Below are 20900 nucleotides of genomic sequence, written 5' to 3'. Positions count from 1 at the left end.
GACCGCCAGGCTGCACCTCATCTTCGATCTCTCATCATTCCTTCTGTCCATTCTCTCCGGATTGAGAGACCCCACGGGAACAAGGATGATAACTTGACTCCGGTGTTTCCTACAGAATGCGTTCTTTACTTTCCATCATCCTCATACTGGTCGCTTCCGCTGCGCTGATAGCGGCCGTCCCCGCTGGCTCGAGCATTACTCCACCGCCGCCGATTGAGCCCGTCCAGCTCCTCTCCTCGCAACCCTCCGACTCGAAACGGCCATGGATTCGCCTGCGGGACTGGATCATTGAGTCCATCTGGGGTATTCCCAAATCCCGCTCACCGGGATTCCCCTCAAAGGATGCCGCTGGTCGCGCGCCGCCGTCCCAAGTCCTCGCCCGATACGGTAGCGATGTCGTCCTCCGGTTCCAGTTGCGGGATCAGCAGGAGGCCGAAGCGCTAGCCCAGGCGACCGATATTCTGTTCTTGGACGTGTGGGCGTCGACCTCGGAATTTGTGGACATTCGATTGGCCCAGGAGGTGGTGAGTCAATCCGGGTGGTTACCGTTGCGCCTTTGGATGGTACAGAGCATGTACTAACTCATGGCTGGATAGATTCCATCCTTGCTCGGCCTTCTACCGGATTCCCTACGCACCGCATACACCCCGTTGATAGATAACCTCTCCGAGATGATCTACACCTCGTACCCAACCCGCCGTCCCGTCGGGCTGGAGAACCAACCCGGATTCAGTTCGTCCATCCGACAGTCTCAACAGTTCGGAGACCTGTTCTTCCGCGACTACCAACCTCTCTCGGTCATCGTGCACTGGATGCGCCTGATGTCCTCCATGTTCTCGTCGCATGTTCGCCTGATCAATGTGGGCGTCTCCTACGAAGGCCGGGAGATCCCCGCCCTCCGCCTGGGCACCAGCGGTCCCAATACACAGGACACCCCGCGCAAGACCGTCCTGATGGTGGGCGGCAGCCACGCCCGCGAATGGATCAGCACGTCGACCGTGACCTATGTGGCGTACCAGCTCATCGCCAAATACGGCAAATCGCGCGCCGTGACCCGGCTCCTCGAGGAGTTCGACTGGGTGTTTGTGCCGACGCTGAACCCGGACGGGTACGTCTACACGTGGGAATCGGACCGTCTGTGGCGCAAGAACCGGCAGCCGACAAGTCTGCGCTTCTGCCCGGGGATCGATCTCGACCGGGCGTGGAGCTTCGAATGGGACGGCGAGCGCACGCGGACCAACCCGTGCTCGGAGAACTACGCGGGTGACGAGCCGTTCGAGGGGCTCGAGTCGGCGCAGCTGGCCCAGTGGGCGCTCAACGAAACGCAGCACCATAATGCGGAGATTGTCGCCTTCCTCGACCTGCACTCGTACTCGCAGCAGATCCTGTATCCGTTTTCCTTCTCGTGCTCGACCATGCCGCCTACGCTGGAGAGTCTGGAGGAGGTGGCGATGGGTCTGGCCAAGACGATTCGCCAAACTACGCAGGAGGTCTACGACGTCACGTCGGCGTGCGAGGGGATCGTCACCGCCCAGGAGCAGAAGGCTTCCAAGCGGTTCTTCCCCGTCGGGGGCAGTTCCGGAGGCAGTGCCCTGGACTGGTTCTATCACCAGCTGCATACGATCTACTCGTACCAAATCAAGCTCCGTGACCGCGGGAGCTACGGGTTCCTACTACCGTCAGAGCATATTGTTCCTACGGGGAAGGAGATGTACAACGTGGCCCTGCGGTTGGGACAGTTTCTGGTAGGCGAGTCCGCGCAGGATATTGACTGGAGTGCGGATTTGATGGACGCGCCGGGGACCTCGGATGATGGTCGGGAGACTGACGTGGATCTAAATCGTGATGGGGCGGGCGAGGAGGGTGTTGACAGCGAATTGGATGCGGTTGACGAGGAATGGGAGCTGATTGATTGGGAGGACGAACATACATATGAGCTGCGGAAATAATGGCACATTGCACATACCCTTTCTTCGATACTCTTTCTTCTTTCTTTTCTTAATTTTTTGTGTGAATATTCTGGCTGTGCGCATGGCAGTATGCATGAATGAGTGATGAATGGATGGCGTTGACGGCCCAGTAGGCTCCTTGATTCTAGAACGCGATGATGCGGCGAGTAAATAGTAAATAGCGCAGTGGAGCAGCCATTCCAGACCACACCGTCGGAACTGGGGATGGATGGAGGAATGTACGCGTTAATGTAATAGTCATGATGAATTAATGGTGTTCATTCGCTATTAATAGTTGTCTTGGATGTTCTACCGTAGCTAGTATAGGAATAGGTACTAAGGAGTGGTGTATGTAAGTACAGTAAGTACCGAGGGACCTAAAAGGTAGGTAGCTCTATAGATAGAAACACCACCACCACAACCACCACAATGAGTAGAAATCTAGCTAAACAGAGTAGGAGACACAAACAGAACCAGAACAGCCTATACTCAAGCCCATATCGATCAAAATACCCTGGCTTGTCATCAAGAAAGATCCAACAGGGATGCACCACCACGTGCCCGCTCCACCCGGTGCATCATCATCAAACATCATCATCCGCCTTCTCTTAGGCTGCTTCTTTCTCCCTTCCTGCCTGCCCTCCCTCCCTCGTCTGTCTTCATCCGCTGCTGGAACATTGCCCATACCTCAACGACCTTTTCCTTCCCCTCCGTCTCACCCTCTATCAACAACGACAATAACAACAACACCACAATCACCCCTCCCTAGGCTCCTGGATCGGTCTCCCCTCATCCGCCCCATCGGCTCCTCCTATACAAACAACTTCGCCCTAGTCTGTTACGCTGGGAATGTGAAGGACCCCATCATTTCATTCAATACGGTCCGCTGTCATTGAAGGATTGACTCCATCGTTCCCACTGATCCGCCTCCGTCCACTGTCCACCGTCACCCCCCTTTTCCCTGCCGAATCCGCGCCTCCACACGCCAATTCTCCAAGGCTCGACCCAACAAGGAATGATGTCAATCCGTCCTGAATAAGGGGTGACAGCGACTTCAATCCTCCAATCGCAAACCTATTCCGCTTGGGCCGTCCTTCTCATCGCGACCGCCGTCGAACCTCCAGCCACCTGGCCAATTGACCTCCCCAATCCAACCGCCGTCGAATGAGTCTTGTCGCACGCTCGCCCTGCCGGCTCCCTTAAGCCCTCCTCGGTGGCTTCCCCGTCGCCATGCATTGGAAAAGCCTCCGCATGGGTCCCTCCGACGGCAATGACTCCAAAAGACGCAGCTTCGTCGAATCCCACCCTCTCCCCCGGCATAGCGAACAGTTCCCTCGCGACACCCCTTCCCCAGCCCATCTAGCCCCCCGACGCTCGGAATCCACCCCTCGCTCGCCACAAGGTATAGGCTCTGACCAGGCCCCTGATGCAGGCAACAATGGCCAACCGCATCCTCCGGACTTCCGATCCAATACGCCCCCCGCCCGGCCGAGACACCCCGGCGTAGGTCTGCTATCCGGCGACAGCGCGACCATGCGCAGAAACAGGTTCAGTTTTATGAGACTACGTCATGCGTCGGACCCCCAGTTGTCCAAATCCTACGCTAAGGCTGAGGAAGACACTCCCCCGGTGCCCTCCTTACCGCGTGAGTGAAGCCCCCGTATTGTGGTGTGCGGTCCCTGTTTTGGTTGCTGACTTGTCCCTTTGTTGCAGCTCCGACGATCATCACGACCGCCCCAACGAGCCATGAACTTGACCAACCCACGAAACGGAAGAACATTTTCAAGATATTCCCAGAGTCCAAAAAGTCCATGGAGGAGATCAGAGAGCGAGCGCATACCCCGAAACCCCGGCCGAACGACAGGTTCAGGCACGGGCCGCAAGGGTCGGGCGACCTATCGGTGTCGACATCGCGACCCAGCGGCGAAGAGTCCGGTCGTCTGTCCACAACGTCCATCCGAAGCGCCGGCCGAGACCATGCTAGCGATTCGCGACATTCCTCTGTAACCGATGCTCGGCATTCCGAGTCGTCTCGATCCGACCAGAGTGTCGGAGACCGTGGCGTCTACCGCACCAACTCGCCCCGCGATGCCGGTATCGCGATGGGGAAGAAGAATCCGTTTCGCATGCCACGCCTCAAGCGCAACCGCGGCCCCCTGTTTCCCCTTCCTCCACGGCCCACGGGTACGCTGTCCGGTGACCGCACGCCGGACCTCCCCATCGATGAACAAGACCATGTGTCCCCGTTGCCATCGCCGTCGCGGTCGTCCGCCGGGTTATCGTCGCCTCGACCTCCGCTTCTGAGAAAAGACTCCTCCAACTCGGCGCACTCCGCACACTCGACCCCGTCGATAAGAACCCGGGATAGACCGAGAACGAGGGCACGGTCGTCGACGTTGGATTCTGTCATCAACGCGCAGGAGTCCGGTCAGCCATCACCCCATCTGACCTCGTCCGGACGGACATCCACATCTACTAGTGGCCGCAAGAGCTTTGGCGATATCTTTAGCTTTCCGCAGCGACTGAGACAGAACTCGGAGCCGCCGTTCCCCCGTAATGGATCCCCCGGCGGGAAGGGGTCGGAGACACCGTCGTCGAAGCTGAGCATCCCCGACCGACAAGAGGACGACACGCCAGCGACGTATCTGACTCGATTGGAGGAGAGCATTCCGCGCGGTGCCATCGCTGGCGTTCTGGCCCAATCCGGTGAGGAGTTTTACAAGACCGCTCTGCGCAAGTACATGCGGCAGTTCGCTTTCTTCGGTGATCCGATCGATATGGCGATTCGGAAGCTCTTGATGGAAGTGGAGTTGCCCAAGGAGACGCAGCAGATCGACCGTTTCCTGCAAAGCTTTGCTGACCGGTATCATGAATGCAACCCGGGCATCTTTGCGTCTCCCGGTATGTTTTCTGTACACCATATTTGAGCATCATGCTAATTTGAACAGACCAAGCGTATTTTATCTCCTTCTCGATCCTTATCCTGCATACCGATGTCTTCAATAAGAATAACAAGCGGAAAATGCAGAAGCCAGATTATGTGAAGAACACCGGCGGCGAAGGCATCTCGGATGACATCCTAGAGTGCTTCTACGAGAACATCTCTTATACCCCTTTCATTCACATTGAAGAAGGGCATTCCGGAAACCGCCATTTGTCGAAACCACGACGTACCTTGCTAAAGACAGCCAGCTCGGATCATTTGGCGCGTGTTGCGAGGGAGCCGGTTGACCCATACACGTTGATCCTGGATGGAAAGCTGGACTCGCTCCGCCCGAGCCTGAAGGATGTGATGAACCTGGAGGATACCTACCGGTGCGATGGGACGTCTGGCCCGGCTGACATGGATGCTCTGAATCGGGCCTTTGCCAAAGCGGGCATCCTGCAGATCGTATCGGCTCGCTCCCGTCCGGATGCTTTCATGCCTTCCAGCATGGAAAACCCGGCGGACTCGAATCCCGGCCTGGTGGATATCAAAGTCGCCAAGGTCGGCTTGCTGTGGAGGAAGGACCCGAAGAAGAAGAAGACGAGATCTCCTTGGCAGGAATGGGGTGCGCTCCTCACCCTGTCGCAGCTGTACTTCTTCAGGGACGTGAGCTGGGTAAAGTCTTTGATGTCGCAGCATGAAGCCTCCCAGAAGGAGGGCCGACAGCGGTCTGTGGTGTTCAAGCCGCCGCTTGTTGAGTTCAAGCCCGACGGCATTATGTCGACCGATGACGCTGTGGCCTTGCTCGATTCGAGCTACAAGAAGCACAAGCATGCTTTTGTCTTTGTCCGACATAATGCCCTCGAGGAGGTGTTCCTGGCCAACTCCGAAGCAGATATGAATGACTGGATCGCCAAGTTGAACTACGCCGCGACCTTCCGCACCACTGGGGTCCGTACGAAGGGAATGATCGCCACGAATTACGAAGCACAGCGGAACCGAATGAGTCGCCGGAACTCGGGCCAGTCGAGTGCGTCCCGTCCGTCGATCGAGAGAGAGCCGCCCTCGCCTAACCCGGACACCGATGTCGCGGAGGATATACTTGCCGCGCGCAGACAGCTCATGCGCCAGAAGATTCGGGAGGCGAGCGACAAGCTCTCGGCGGAGCAGAAGAAACTCGACGATCTGCTGCGGAATGCTCGCCATCTGCAGGTTCTCACGCCTGTTCACTCCCGAGCTCGCGAGCACGTTATTATGGCTGCGGGGCGTATGGCTGCAAAACTGAAGTGGGTGAGACAGGATATCTGGCGGGTCAAGTGCTATCGGGAAGTTCTCGTGCGGGATCTCGGTGAGGATGTCGAGAAGCCAGAGGAACCGAAGCCGCTTCACCTGCAGATCCCTTCTGTCGGTAGTGCTCCGTCTACGGATGATGGCGACAAGGCGGTCTCCCCGCTTGACAAGACGCCGGTGCAGGCTGAACCTGATGCGTTGTCTCCGGCCAAGAAGACCGAGTCGCAGCCTGGTTCTCCGGCTACTCGCAGACCAAGCATCCCACTGTCGTTTACCTCCTTCGACTTTAACGCTCGTCCAAGCCGACGATCTTCCTCGGAGCACATCAAGGATCGCACGAAGTCCTGTTCACCGGGTCGGGCCAACGGACTGGAACGCGAAGCATCGGTGCTCAGCAGTGGCAGCAAGCTGGATGTCGCCAGTCTCGGCTCCCACGGCTCCAAACTCACTGCGACGGAAGTCTTTGACGATAACGAAGAGCGTCTCCTCCGAGAGAACGGTCTGCTAGAAGTGAGCAGCTCTCCCCAGAGCCGCAAACAGGCGGCCCCATCCGACGGCGACGCCGAGCCCCGCCGTGACGATGACACGCTGCAGGGCGACCGATCCAGCCGCGTCCGCCGCAGTCTGCACCGCACGCTCCGGGATTCATCCGGTGGCCACCATATCAACTACCCGCGGAGCAAGAAGTCGCGCGAGCCGGCTGCCGGCACCGCTGGCCCCGAAGACAACCCCAGCAAAGGCGAAGGGACCGGTCTTTCGCGGAAATCGGCCAGCTTCACCGTCCACGGGAAGAAGGCGTCCATCGTCACGTTCGGCTCTGAGTGGCAGAACATGCTACCGGAAGAGCGCCTCAAACTGCGCAAGCCCACTCCATCTGAAGAACCCAGGGCGTCGGACCCGGGTCTCGCCAGCAGCGGCGACTCTATCACGTCGGAACCTCTGCATCTGGGATACCCGCCGTCGCAGCGCAGCGGAAGCACGGCGACTTGGCAGAGTGCCGTCAATCACGACGAAGCCGGTGGGCTCAAAGAGACAGCGGCGAGGCTGTACGGCGATGGCAAGGCGAAGAGCGAAAATGCCATTCGACCTGTTGATGGTGGGCCGGTTGTCCAAGAGCCTGCGCCGTTGACTGCGGACGAGCAGCCATCTATCGTTGCGGATGACCCCACGCAAGAGAACTTGCCGCCCAGTCCACCAGAACAGGCGGTGCATGCATGATTGTTATACTGTTTAGTCTTTGTTATGACTTATACCCCTTGTGATGTTTGTTGCACGCGTGGATCTTGCAGACGTGATGATCCCATTGCGTCTTGTGGGCTGGCCTGGACCAGGTCGGCCAGTGTCTTGAATAGACAGCCATGATGTTTAGGCGGTTGAATGTTTGGGAAAAGGCTTCTTCTTTGGCTTAGGATTAGATACCAGTGTATGTATCGTCTAGCGATTTGGCGTGTCTGGAATAGCATTGCATCAGTCAAGAGCATTCATCTACTTGGTCCATGTTGTAGTCTGTGATTCAGGTCTGGGGGAGTCCAGCGCCGAGAACAGAACTCCCTTCACATTTGTTGACCTTTGTTGTCGTTTGCTTTCTCACTCTTTCTCTACATCTCTTGTCCTCCCTCACTCTCACTCTCTCTTACCCTCACCTTCATCCTCATACACTCCCACCACGCATCTGAGCCTCATCACCACCGTCACAATGAGGAGTGCGCCCTCCTACTCTATCTCTTGTCTCTTATGTGGTACTAATGTGAACTGGATAGGAATCATGCGCCGGTTGAAGTTAGGTTACCGAGGGTCACGTGAGATGACTACTATCCCAGGTACGTGCATTTGATATCAACCCTTCACACGATCCCACTCCATATACACAGATCTAACAGCAGCAGAGGAGTCAGAGGACAAGCCAGAGAATAGTGGCATCAGCAGCAAGGTCCTCTCGTCGGTGTCGCCTACCAGCCCTGAGCCAGAGCCTGCACGCGCGAGCGAGCCCCCTCAGGAGACGGTTTCTGCTCCCTGTCTGGACCTCATCAAATACATCCCGCTTGGGGCTCTCGCAAAGCCTCTCGTGGAGTATGTTGAGCCCGTCGCAGAGCGTTCTCGTACCCCCGTAGGCCCTCCTCCTCGTCCCCCTCGCTCCCCTCCCCCTGCACCTACACCTGCTCGCAGAAAGAAGTCCAAGAAGTCCAAGAAGAACCCCAAAGGGGAGACTGAGACGGCCGCCTCCGATGACGAACTGCACGAGTACACCTCCAAGCACTCCTTCTCAGCGCAGTACATCAACCGCGGCGTGGGCACGGGTCTCGTCGCGACCGAGTTCATCCCGGCTGGAAGCGTCCTCTTCGCCGAGCGCGTCGTGTATCTCACCTCCGCCGAGCAGGACGCCTGCGCGTCGATCACCGAAGCGGACGATCTGATCGCGCGCAAGGTCCGCGCCATGGGCGAGGACTGGTGGGGCGAATTCCTGACACTGTCAAACCCGGGCCGCGTGACGCTGGGCATCTACGCGGGCATCTGGGAGGCGCACCAGGTGCCGCTGGCAGGACCCAAAGGCGGCGCAATGCTAGGCCTGAACATGGCGTGGATGAACCATGCGTGCGTGCCGAACTGCGCGCTGACGGTGGTGTGTCGCACGGGCGGGTCGCGGCGGGCGGTCGTGCGCGCCTGCGCCGACATCGATCCGGGCGTCGAGCTGACCATCGCGTACTTCTACGCGGCCGGCGGCCACACGCAGCGCGAGATCTTCACCTGGACGACCTTCGGCTTTGTGTGCGGCTGCGCGGCGTGCGTGCATCCCGCGGCCAGAATCGAGCGCGCCCTCCGCCGCTACGCCCGCGCCAAGGACCGCTTCGACTCCGACCCCGAGCTCGCTGTCGCCCGCCCCGCGCACACCATCCAGCTCGTCCAGGACGTCGTCACCGCGCTCATGGGCGTGGGCATCCGCGACGCCCGCGTCGCCATGCTGTGGACGCAGTGTGCGCTGCTGGCCGCGTTTCACACCGACGTCGCGCGTGCCATCACCTTCCTTGGCAAGGCGCGCAAGATGCTGGCGGTGCTGGAGGGCCCGGCGGGCAGCTTCTACGCGCAGGTCACGCGCTGGTACACCGACGTCGTGCTGATGCCGGGGTATGCGGCCTCCGCCCGCGGCCTGTCGAACCTCACCGAGGCGGTCGTGCTGCCCAGCGAGCCCGGCTGCGCCGAGATCCTGTACATGAACGGCGCCGCGCCGCACGAGTATGTCCGCGTCGGAGACTACCGCCGGCTGCCGGGTTGCGTGGCTGTTCCCCGCGGTAGCGGTCGCTACAAGCTGCTTGCGCCTGGCGGGATCGAAGTCACCCCGGATCCTAGCATCCTACCTGAGGACATGGCGGAGTCGCTGGCGGCGAGCGAGCCTGGCAAGGGGGAGAACAAGCCCAAGGCAAAGAAGAAGAAGAAGGGCAAGAGCGCCGCGCGTCCCAAGACCGACAGGCAGTGCGCCAACGAGAAGGACTTTTTGGATCTATGTCGCGACCTGCGGCGCGAACATATGAAGAACGTCATGGGCGAAGAGAGGACCGCGACCCGGGTCATCTCGCGCAGCCTCCAGGATGATATCAACGATCTCCATCGGTGTCTGGACGAGATCGAAACTCAGGCCAGCTACATCCAGACTGTGGCGGCGCGGAAGTACGTGGTGGTGACCAAGTGCGTGAACAAGTGCGCGGTGTGCGATGGCGGAGTGGGCAGCTGATGGCAGCATTGGATGTACCTACATGATGTTAAACATGACGATTGGTGCCGAAGATAAAGCTGGATTGACGTTGGGATGTACCTACTTTACCCTATTTGGCAATTGGCTCGCACTGATTATGTCATACCTACCCATAGCTTGTACTTTTCAACCTCATCTCGCTCCCTCCAACTTCCCTCCCCAACCCAACCCCCCATAATCAAACAATTGAAAAATCGAAAGAAATGGCCCACTCCAAACGCAACACCTCCCTCCCTCACTTTACCTCCTACGAGCGCAGCCTCCTCCGCTCGACGTGGGGCACGAAGCGCTCCGTGATCAGCCGCGACAGCTTCCTCCCGTTCGGCTCGTGCCGTCTGTGTCTGCAGCCAGCGCGGGCGCCCGTCGTCGCCTGCGCCTCGCACGGCGACCTCTTCTGCCGCGAGTGCGCGATCGCCGACCTCCTCGCGCAGCGGCAGGAGATCAAGCGGCTAGAGCGCGAGCGCGACGAGGCCAAGAAGCGGCTTGCCGAGGACGACGCACGCGCGCTGCAGGAGGCGCGCGAGCGCGAGCTGCACGACTTCGAGCTGGTGAGTATGGGGCTGGAGGCGGCGGGGAATGGGGGCGGGCGGAAGCGCAAGGCGGAGGAGAGTGAGCGGGCGCTGGCGGCGTTCAAGGCGAGGGAGGTCGAGGTGAACGGCACGCGGAAGAAGGTGATTGAGTTGGATGAGGCGGAGATGGCGAGGGTTGCGGCTGCGGAGCAGGAACGATTGAAGGAGGAGTTGAAGAGGGAGAAGGTATCCCGCCATTCACCATATCCTCCGTATAGTTCAAGAAGGCGATGCTAATTGATTGCTAGTCCACCGCCAAATCCGCCCTCCCCTCCTTCTGGGTCCCCTCGCTCACCCCGACCACCGACCCGAACGAAATCGCCGCTAACAAGGCCGTCAAGCTCACCCCCATCTGTCCCGGGTCCACCGACTCCAACCGCCACGCATACTCGCTCAAGTCGCTGGTCGACGTGCACTTCACCGAGGAGACGGCGGCGGACGGGTCCGTGGCGCGCGTGTGTCCGAGCTGCAAGAAGACGCTCAGCAATGGGCCAAAGGCGATGCGTACGTTGCCTGCACCTTGTCAATTTACTAGATGTTTCTGGATGTTGCGAATGTCTAACTGTCGGTGTTGTGTAGTGACGAAACCCTGCGGCCATGTGATCTGCACGCCGTGCGTGAACAAGTTCATGACGCCGCATGATGCGCCTGACCCGCATGCGACGACGGAGGAACAGGCGCGGACGGCGGAGCTGCGTGGCCGGATATTGTGCTACGTTTGCGAGGCGGATATCACGCCGGGCGGCGCTGGGGACGAGAAGAAAAAGAAAAAGAAGAAAGACAAGGACGGGATTCTCCCTGGCATGGTGGAGATTAGCTCCGAGGGAACAGGATACGCCGGCCGTGGAGGGAATGTCGCGACCAAGACGGGTGTCGCGTTTCAATGCTAGGTATTCTCGGTCTGGAACCGGCGCATGTGTATGATACGATAGAACATTGACGAAGATACGTGATGGTATAAACAGTCTATGAAACCGAGACCAAACTCCGGCGGGTCAAATAAATATACAGACAAGATGTGACAGAACCGAAAGAAGCAAGGCCTGACCAGTCCAAGCACTTTACGACCGCTTCGCCGCATTGTTGAACTCGCGCACAACAACCTCACACTTGATCTCCTGACACAACCGCTTGCGCCGACTCGCCTCCAGCTTCGCCACAAACTCCAACCCACTCGCGCGCTCGACCACCTCAACCGGCACCTCAAACTCCGCGAGCCGCTTATCATTTGGGATGCGCGCATTCGGCAGGACAAACGCGCCCAGCGCGACCTTCCCAGCCGGCGACGCGGGCCCCTCCTCCGCATAGATAACCTTGTAGAAATGCGTCGGCACAGCGACATTCGGCGGCGTCCCGATCACCTCATACGAAACACGCCACTTTCCATCCGGGTCGCGGTGCGGCAGATACAGCGGGCCGGTGACGATCCGCACAGACGGGTACTTCTTGGTGAGCCCGCGGCAGAACTCCTCAAAGTGCGCCCAGTAGTCGCGGTTGAAGCCCTCGCCAACCTGCGGACACATGTTGGTGAGCGCGAAGGTCTCGTCCATGGCCTGCTGCGCCCACTTGGCGTCGGCGGCGGGCACCTGGTGGCCGCGGTCGTAGCCGGAGCGGAAATAGTCCGACAGCTTGGCGCGGAAGGCGGCCGGGATCGTCGCGTCCTCGTAGAAGGTGCTGTGCTTGCGGTCGGCTTCTTTGAGGGCGAGCGAGGCCGGGGTGATGTGTTCGGCGACCCAGGCGGGGTTGCGCGTGCGGCGGTCGTAGGCGCCCGTCAGGGGCAGCGAGTTCAGCGCGTCGGCGACGGGGCCCGGGAAGCCGTATTGGTAGATGCCGGCTGGGTCGACGGGGCCGCTGGCGGGTTTCGGGGCGAGAGAGGGCGTCGGAGGTTGGGCGGAGAGGGGCTTTGTCGGGGGGAGAGGCTGGGTAGGGGTCCCAGGGGCCGGTTTTTGTGGTGGTTGTTGTGTCTGGGGCCGGGGGGAGGAATACAGCAGGGCTGTCAGACCGGCGCCGGTGGCGGCACTGGCGGCCGCGATGGCCGCGATAGTGGCCTTGGACATGAGGGGGTTGGGGGAAGGAGGGAGAGTGAGAGAAGAGGGTGAGGGGAGAGGAGGAGGTGAAGAGAGGAAAAAAGAAGAAATTGCCCAAGAGGGTAAAATTGAGGCCGAAGGTGGAGACCAATCAGAACGCCCGGATCAGATGATCATCAACAAACAACTATACAGAGTACAGAGTACAGACTATAAACATATAACAGAGCAATATAGAGCCGCTAGAAGAGAAGAACGCTGTAGAAGATGGAGTTTGGGGATGTGCTTTATATAGACACTTGGGTTCGCATGACACGACATGGCATGTGAGCAGCTTCAGCTGACCACAGCCAAGGACTAACTATGTGGTACAGCTTCTATACCAATCGAGTATACTGGACATAAGCAAAAAACAGTGCTATATACAATCCTCATCATACTTCTAAGACTAACATCCATCCCCAACAGTCACCATCGCTGACTTGGTCCCATCTCCCACTCCCCCAACCGCCTGGACCATCACCATCTTCGCATCGTCCACCGCGATCCGCGTCTCAAATCCATTGCGAACGGCAGTCTTCACCACTCGCAGCTTATCCTTCTCCGACCCCGCAAGAACCTTCCACGACTGCACGTCCGTCGCGCCGTTCCAGCTCACATACACAGCAGTCTTGCCGTTCTCCGGGCAAGCGGCCACGCTAGGCTGCGACGTCGGGTGTCCCGTCCAAGGGAAGCGGTAGCCACGGTACGACTGGATCTCTCCTTCGTAGCCGAAGTAGGCCCGCATCACCAGCGCGCCGTTCTCGTCGTATTCCTCCAGCTTCGGGACGGCGCCGTGCTGCATGAAGATATGGCCGTTCTCCAGCGCCTGGAAGCTACCCTGCGACTCGGCGTAGACCGGATCTTCTGCGTCCCACACCTTCCCGACCACCGAGACACGCTTCGTTTTCATATCCAGACGGAGCGTCAGACCGGTGGTTATGGTCGTCGGGGTGGTGATGTCGGCGTTCTCGTTGTTGTGCATGTGCAGGGTGATCGAGTCGTCGGTCTGTTCGCTGATGCGGGCGTCGTGCTGGAAGCAGAAGCTGGCCTCGGTCATGAGCGAAAAGTCGCCGCCTTTCTGGCCCTGTTCACACCATTAGCGATCCATAGATCAACGACTGGAAGTCAAGGTGACTCACATGGAGGCGCCAGTCCACGTCGCCGTCTTTATTCACCATAAAGATCGTGCACATGTAGCGAGACGACACCAGATATGAGTCGCCGTACTTGGCCACCGAGTTCAGATGGGGATACTCGTAGGGCTCGGTTTTGTTCACGCCCTTGCCGTCGATCGGGAGCTCGCTGTACGACAGTGGCATCTGCGAGACATGCTCGACCGTGCTCCAGCGGAACAACACCTCGTTCGTCTTGACGTCGATCTCGTAGAACAGTGCGTCCTGCACCCAGCCGTCCGTGGGGCCGCCCAACGACGACAGATCCATCTGCGTCACGTTCACGGCCGTCACCAGGATCGTGCCGTCGTCGGTGAACTGGCTCTCGTGGATGTCGACGTACGAGGGGAAGGTCTGCGGGTCGAGCACGGTGACGAACGGGTGCTCGTCCGTCGACGGCAGCGTCACCTCGTGGATCACCTGGTACGAGCTGTTCATGATAGTGATCTGGCCGAATCCGAAGCCCTTGATGTCGGCGCCGGTCCAGTAGGCCAGCACCGGCTCGCCGTCCAGAATTTGCGGCTGGTACGCAGAGACGTTGACCATCGGACCCTGCCAGACGAGCTGGCCGTCATCGGAGTAGATGGCCGGGTTGGACTTTGCATGGCTGCTTGTCATGGGCCCGATGAATACATACCCGGGCTCTGTCTTGCCGTTCTTGGTGACGTTTAGGACGGGGGCGGAGATATCTGTGCTCCGGAATGTCTCTATGGGCCAGGAGCTCGACTCGGCGGACTCCGCCCAGGCCGTTATCCCGGCCAGGAACAGAGAGGTGGTCTGCAGGAGCGTGCTGGCGTGCCGCATGATGTGCTTCGATTACTGCAGGGACAAGCTCAGCGAAAAGGAAGTACTATGAGAGGACGCCATCCCTTAAAGCCGCTGCCTCTTGCTTTATAGGCAGGCCCAACGACGATCCCAGCCGATGATCCTATCCGACGAGGACATCCCCCAAATCCCACGTCGGAGTTCTCCATCTTCTTGGGGATCCTATCTCGTCTCTAGTGACTCTTCATTTCGCTAGCCGACGGCGGTGGAGAGCCCTGATCCAGAAGTCAGGCGGGGTACCCCATGGGGCAGAGCGGTGTCTCCTCCATACCAGAGTGTCGGCGTCAATGGGGAAGAGAGTTCATCCGTATGGTATGCGCATCGTCATAGAATGCGGCCGATTGTGAACAGCGTCAGGGTTAGAGGGGGCTTCAGAGCTCCGCAAGCTGGACGTGGAGAGCCCCGTGGGGTCAGGGTGTGTGAGCCACCAGTGATTTGCCGAACACCCGAGCCCCAGTTCCATGAATCGCATGCAGGATTTAACTAGACTATGGAGGTCGGCAACTCTCGCTGGGCTAAGTACCGTAGGGTCTGGAGTTGAGGCTATTGACAGCCATAAGAGGGAAGGCCAGCAGGTCAAGGCGAGGCCAAGAAGGCCCATAAAGGCTTGAGTCGTCCAACCAGCCTTATGCGTCGGGAAAACGTCGGGAAGGAAGTTCCAGTTACGACAATACGCTATGGAGCGAGGCATTGCGAGTCGTGGAGGATGCTAGTTTGGATAGGGTGGAGAGTCTACATTACTCGAGGCGAGAGTGGGAAGCCCACATTCAGCGAAGGATTCTGCATTCTACCCCAATGCTATGACATCTCGGATCCACAACATCCATTCCACCGTTGAAATGCCTCCGAACAGGCTCCTCCGCCCCGGCTGTCAACCGAGCCAAATGCCGTGCCCCAGACTCAGATGCACCACTTCTTCGAGCTCAGACACACATGGCAGTCGTTGTAGGTCTTGCAGATCGAGTCGGTCTGGCACTTCCAGTGCTTGCACGCATTGGCCGCCTCCCCCAGATTGCCGTCTCTCTTGTTCGGGGACGTCTGGGGCTGGGGACTGGGGCTCTTCAGCTTCCCGGTCGAGTCCAGGGTGTCCATCTCGGCCAATTGCGAGTCGATGGACTCGACAAGGTCGTCAGTAGCGACGGCCAGTCTCGCGCCGGTGTTGACGTCCTTCACAAAGTACCCGCCGTCCTCGTTGAATAGGGCGGTGTTGCCTTGGTAGTCGGCTGGGACCGCATTGCCGAGTTGCTCGCGGGTGTCGCAGACGACCAGACCCTCGGGGATGGCCTCGGTGTACTTGTCAAACGACGCGGCCGAAGCGAGGCCGGAGGCAAGAAGCATGAGGGCCACGGCCCGAGTGAGGGTTGACTTGATAGGCATGATTGCAGTTTTGTTGCGGTAGTTTCTTGATTGAGATGTTGAGGTTGGTGATCGATCTCAACGCTGGCAACGTAGCCCTTTATATACTTGCGTCGGCTGATATCGAGGACATCTCTTTGTCTCTGAGGCCGTAAGCAGAGACGCCTAGTGAAGCAAGTGACGCTTCTCAATGCAGCTTATCACAAACACATGCAGCCCGTCGCCCAACTCCTGACCTCTACCAGGGAGAGGAGTTTCCGGAATAGGCAACTTGTGTCGTCTGATGTATTCCGCTCATCCTCGGTCCTCTCTGACTAGAGGGTTTCGTGCGACATGAAAGCTGTTTGTGTCTAGTAAGCGTTACATTGACTGTCTGACTATTGCATCCGATTGCCTGATATCGGTCACAGTCACACAGAGTAAGCGGGATTTGATGCCGTGGCGTGTGCTTGTTCTGATGATCTGCATGGTTTCTGTTGGAGCCCTGCAGGCTGACTGCTGATTCTAGGCCAGATTGGTGGAGACAGAGTATGGTGGTTTCGGAGGTATGTCGCTGGGGAATTGTGGTTGCCTAGAGACGGACTTTCACATACGCTCTTGCATCGTTTCCTGGTTCACGCATACATCCATCTGGGGTGGGTGTACCAAGTCGCAATCGTCAGATTCCTGAACCTGGTACATATGAGAGAGTCAAATTGCTTCAAATAGCTGTATAGATAACCCAAAGACCTTATTGACTTTGTCCTTGAACGCACGACAGTCCTGACAAGGAGAAGAGCTGATCAATATGACCGCCTCGGTTAATGAAGCTGGCGGTGGCGCCTTAGCCATATCGATCAGGTCAGCATGTCTGTTTTGCCGTTGATATAATATCATCAGTTGGCTTTCTAGCTTCAGAATTGGCCGAGCTCGGGGGTCAGCGATTAGTCGGTTTAGCGTTGCTTCAACGGACTTGAGCTCCAACTTCAGTGCATCGATCTGGTCGTATTTTCCGACGAGCTTTTCGTCGCCATCGAAGAGTTCATCTTCTAGATCCTTCTTCTTCTGCCGGTGAGATGCCACCTCACGTCCTATCTCACTGCGCGAAAGGCATTGCTCAAGCCTATCTTCTACCCTTTCAATCTCATCGTCCAGTTCCGAGTCAGATTCGCCGTCGCGTGGAAGGAAGACATGGCGGTCGATAAAGTATGCTATCAACTGCTTTTCCGCGTGACATGCATTGTATCGACCGTCTTTGCCCCGATCATAGTTGTGGGAAGGCAAATGATGGCCCACTACTGTCGCGATATAAAAGACATCATCCGTCCACTGTCGACCGTCAACCATGAGGGACTGCACCGTATCGTGCGACCATCCGCTCATAGCGCCAATGGACGGGAATTTTCCGCCTCGTTCCAAGCGGGCCACTGTCTTCCCCCTCCTACTTATGGGGTACTCTTCAATTGGCCCGCGCAATACTAGCGAGTCGCGCATTCGCGAGGGTGTGAACGAGTAGGACGTAGACAGCGATAATGTGGGAGGTTTGCCGAAAACAATCTTTGACTTGCAGTCTTCTCCGCCGAGGAGGCGCACAATGTCCCGACGGTCCATGTCCCTTCTGAATGTGTCCTCGATATAACCTTCCCGTCGCTTGGATGAAGATGTCAGATCGCCTCCAGAACGCTCGTATACCTCTCGTCGGTTTTTGTAATGGTCTCTAGCAAGATCTATTGCCAGTCGGTTTTCTCCATCGCGAATATCCTTGTCTGCATTGTGTTGTAGGAGAACCTTTACATTGTCAATCCAACCAAAGAGTGCTGCCTCCATGAGAGCACTCCGTCCGCATTTGTCAATAGCGTTCACCTCAGCCCCGTGTTTAAGGAGAAGCGACAGCATCTCCGAGCTCTGCCCAGCTGCTGCACTGATAAGGGTCGTTTTACCATCAAAAAATCGCCCTCGAACAAACAGCTGGACCTCGCTAGATGTCTCCAAGTAGTTCTGCACCGCTCTCGTATTCCCGTTGACACAGGCGCGGATAGCGTCGGAGATTCTCTTGTGCTCAAATGGCTCGTCGCCTTCTAGATCGACTCTGATCGTCTCCTTCGAGTCTTCGTAGATATTCCCATAGGCCTCTTCCCTCTGTACTGCGAGAGTAGCCTTCTGAGCCAGTTCGACTGCCAGACGATCAACATCATCGTCATCCTCTGTATCACTATCATGTGAGAGGCAAATATTGATATAGCGTCCTTGTCTCTTGTCGATTTCGTATGCAACCTCACCGTGATCGTTCATGGGGAAGCAGCAACGGTAAGACGCCATTTTCTCGCAGTGGGAGTATCTCAGATTGCCCGTTTTCCAGTTTACGCCATGGCGATGAACTTCTTCGCAGAAGGGACATCGGATGTAGTAGGATTTCGCATTCCACCAGATGACGTCCGTCTCAGGGAAGGTTTTCTCCATCGTGAAGAAAGTTAGGGGATGGTGGGTAAGGCGGGTGCCTGGAGATTCAGAGCTATCCGATGGATTCGTTGGTTTAAACGAATAGACGTATTGACAGTGAGGACGGGTACGTTGGTTGTCTTTGTTGAATCCAGAGGACCCTCGGTTTCTGTCTGGAGTGAAGGAAGTCAAGGACCATCAGAGCGGGGCATTGAGGTACATATCTGTCAGCCTGGTACCTAGCCACCTATCGCACAAGGGTCCCAGCCCGATCCTAATATAGTACCGATGGTATTAGAATGCATCTGTGGGTGGTAATGCATCTTCTAGAGAGTCTCGTTGGATAATGTTGCACTCTTCCATCATATCGCTCTAGATCCTGAAGGCGAGATATGGGCTGATCGGTGCGATCTGACCTGCAATATGACTGAAACGGCAATCGCCATTTTCGTATCTAGTTCATAAACAGAGAGGACAGGAAGAAGTATAGAGAAGCTTCTGGTCTGGGACTGTTGATGACAATTGAGAGTCTTCCATTGGGCGGTACCTAAGACAAGATATATAATGCAGAACTGTATAGCTCTGTTATATGTCAAGAGTCGGTCTTTCAAAAGACATTATATTATCCCGTAGATACCAGCTGTATCTATTTAATGGGAAGATTCATATGTACTTAAGGTAGTAGGAGAAAATTAGGTAGGTAGTCTGTATAGTTATTCTTAGGGTATGGAGAAGGTTATGTAACGCAATGACCTCACCAGTTAGCCCCCAAGGTCCCCGCAGCAATCTCCATCTCGTCCTCTTCTTCACCTTCTTCTTCTAACTTCTTCAACCTTTATCTCATCTCGCACCATGGCCGCCAGCAACGATTTCCGTGGCTGGGTCATGAGTGCCGTCTCCGGCCTGGGTAAGTCCCCCCATAGTGGTTACACAGGCAGTGATTAATCCGAACAGCCTGCGTCTTGGGATCGTCCATCATCTGCGTCGATTTGCTTCTCCGCCGTTTCTCCCGCCGCAAACACTTTCAAATCGTCAGCAACAATGGCTTTCTCTCAGCCTCGCTGTGCCTCAGTGCCGGCGTCATTGTAGGTTGCACCGCATACTCCCCCTGCTCGCGACCCAAACTCACCAGCATAGCTCTTCACCTCCCTCTACAGCATGCTTCCCACCGCCCACGAGTACCTCCTCCGCGCGGGCTGGTCACCGACTCTTGCCGCCTACTCCCTTGTCGGTCTCTTCCTAACCGGTGTAATCGTCATCCGGTTGTTATCGGCCTTTATCCATCGCTACATACCCTCCCATGTCGTTGACTGCGCCCATACCCATGATCTTCCTCCCTCTGACCTCGAGCACGGCGACCGCCACCACCACCACCACCACCACCATCATCATGAACATCGCCACCCGCATCCCGCAGAGTCCACCCCCCGCATGTCCGAACGCACCCCCCTCTTAACCCGTTCATGTAAATCGACTCCCGCGGTTCCTCTCCTTCCCCAGGAGAGTGAACTCGAAACACCCCCATACCGCTCTGAGCCGTGGCGAGTTCGCTTGGCACGACGCTGGAACCGCTGGATGGGCGGGGTGAAGGCTCAATGTGATGAAAACGGCCCCTGTTACGGCTTTTCACAGGCTTGTGGCCGCGAATGTTCCAAGACCCTCGTCATCGCGGAAGTTCCCACCACCGATGACCTCGACATTCATCCCCCGCGACTCGAGCCCAGCCGGGCAGATTCAGCCCCCCCTCATCTGCACCACTCTCTCCCCGAACCCAACGCACCCTCTTCGTCGTCTTCATCCAGTACAGGCCTGCTGGACTACAACAGCTCATCCGCCGACGACGCCGCAAAGCCACCGCTTCCCCCGGCGAAACCCCAACACCATCACCACGTCCCCCAAAATGCCTTCCTCTCCATTGGCCTGCAGACTTCAGTCGCCATCGCCCTGCACAAGCTGCCTGAGGGCTTCATCACATACGCCACGAACCATGCCAGTCCCACCCTCGGACTGACCGTCTTCCTCGCCCTGTTCATTCACAACATCAGTGAGGGTTTTGCCATGGCGCTACCGCTCTACCTCGCCCTGCACTCGCGCGTGAGGGCCATGTTCTGGTCCAGCCTACTCGGCGGCATCAGTCAACCGGCTGGTGCCGGTTTAGCCGCCCTTTGGATTTGGGGCGCGCAGCACGCCGGCCGGTCCGGTGGCGGCGATGCTTCTGATCCGCCGTGGGCCGTGTATGGGGGTATGTTTGCCGCGACAGCGGGCGTCATGACTTCTGTGGGACTGCAGCTCTTCAGCGAGGGGTTGGGTCTGACGCATCACCGCGGCATGGGCATTGGATTCGCGATTGGGGGGATGGGCCTGATGGGGCTCAGTTTTGCCTTGACTGCGTAGGGCGGAGGTTATATCATATAACGCCAGACTTCGGTATAGATCGAATTATCGCATCGGAGGAGTGTTTGGAGTTTGGGTATTTTTACGACTTGACAATGAGTGACGACAAGATTACGGTTCTACGATCTTGCATTGGACATAGTTCCACTATTGCTAAGAAAATATGATTTAACTGTGATGGCTC

General features: G+C 57.5%; 8 protein-coding genes across 8 annotated transcripts; 4 read left to right on the top strand and 4 right to left on the bottom strand.

Moving 5' to 3' along the window:
* Positions 1–116: 116 nt before the first annotated feature.
* ATEG_09720 (M14 family metallopeptidase) lies at positions 117–1949 on the top strand (the record flags this gene model as incomplete). Its single annotated transcript, XM_001218341.1, has 2 exons — positions 117–524; positions 597–1949. The coding sequence occupies 2 exons, from the start codon at positions 117–119 to the stop codon at positions 1947–1949; spliced, it is 1761 nt and encodes a 586-aa protein (XP_001218342.1).
* A 1230-nt stretch (positions 1950–3179) lies between these two features.
* ATEG_09719 (Arf family guanine nucleotide exchange factor SYT1) lies at positions 3180–7383 on the top strand (the record flags this gene model as incomplete). Its single annotated transcript, XM_001218340.1, has 3 exons — positions 3180–3594; positions 3663–4850; positions 4898–7383. The coding sequence occupies 3 exons, from the start codon at positions 3180–3182 to the stop codon at positions 7381–7383; spliced, it is 4089 nt and encodes a 1362-aa protein (XP_001218341.1).
* Positions 7384–7930: 547 nt separating this feature from the next.
* On the top strand, positions 7931–10719 carry ATEG_09718 (uncharacterized protein; the record flags this gene model as incomplete). The annotated part of the gene is made up of 4 exons (XM_001218339.1): positions 7931–7985; positions 8052–9288; positions 9346–9865; positions 10030–10719. 4 exons carry the CDS (start codon positions 7931–7933, stop codon positions 10717–10719), a joined length of 2502 nt encoding a protein of 833 aa, XP_001218340.1.
* Positions 10720–11543: 824 nt separating this feature from the next.
* ATEG_09717 (DNA/RNA non-specific endonuclease) lies at positions 11544–12539 on the bottom strand (the record flags this gene model as incomplete). Its single annotated transcript, XM_001218338.1, has 1 exon — positions 11544–12539. The coding sequence occupies one exon, from the start codon at positions 12537–12539 to the stop codon at positions 11544–11546; it is 996 nt and encodes a 331-aa protein (XP_001218339.1).
* Positions 12540–12957: 418 nt separating this feature from the next.
* Positions 12958–14527, bottom strand: ATEG_09716 (arylsulfotransferase family protein; the record flags this gene model as incomplete). Its single annotated transcript, XM_001218337.1, has 2 exons — positions 12958–13635; positions 13691–14527. The coding sequence occupies 2 exons, from the start codon at positions 14525–14527 to the stop codon at positions 12958–12960; spliced, it is 1515 nt and encodes a 504-aa protein (XP_001218338.1).
* Positions 14528–14849: 322 nt separating this feature from the next.
* ATEG_09715 (uncharacterized protein) lies at positions 14850–15925 on the bottom strand (the record flags this gene model as incomplete). Its single annotated transcript, XM_001218336.1, has 2 exons — positions 14850–15257; positions 15482–15925. 2 exons carry the CDS (start codon positions 15923–15925, stop codon positions 14850–14852), a joined length of 852 nt encoding a protein of 283 aa, XP_001218337.1.
* Positions 15926–16218: 293 nt separating this feature from the next.
* Positions 16219–18343, bottom strand: ATEG_09714 (uncharacterized protein; the record flags this gene model as incomplete). Its single annotated transcript, XM_001218335.1, has 3 exons — positions 16219–16244; positions 16498–16576; positions 16634–18343. The coding sequence occupies 3 exons, from the start codon at positions 18341–18343 to the stop codon at positions 16219–16221; spliced, it is 1815 nt and encodes a 604-aa protein (XP_001218336.1).
* An 831-nt stretch (positions 18344–19174) lies between these two features.
* Positions 19175–20716, top strand: ATEG_09713 (Zn(2+) transporter ZRT3; the record flags this gene model as incomplete). Its single annotated transcript, XM_001218334.1, has 3 exons — positions 19175–19229; positions 19277–19407; positions 19460–20716. The coding sequence occupies 3 exons, from the start codon at positions 19175–19177 to the stop codon at positions 20714–20716; spliced, it is 1443 nt and encodes a 480-aa protein (XP_001218335.1).
* Between the last annotated feature and the right edge of the window lie 184 nt (positions 20717–20900).

Source organism: Aspergillus terreus, genomic scaffold (assembly GCF_000149615.1).
Source record: "Aspergillus terreus NIH2624 scaffold_15 genomic scaffold, whole genome shotgun sequence".
Classification (NCBI taxonomy): domain Eukaryota; kingdom Fungi; phylum Ascomycota; class Eurotiomycetes; order Eurotiales; family Aspergillaceae; genus Aspergillus; species Aspergillus terreus.
The sequence above is the reverse complement of the archived record's forward strand: the minus strand, read 5'-3'. Positions and strand labels throughout refer to the sequence as shown.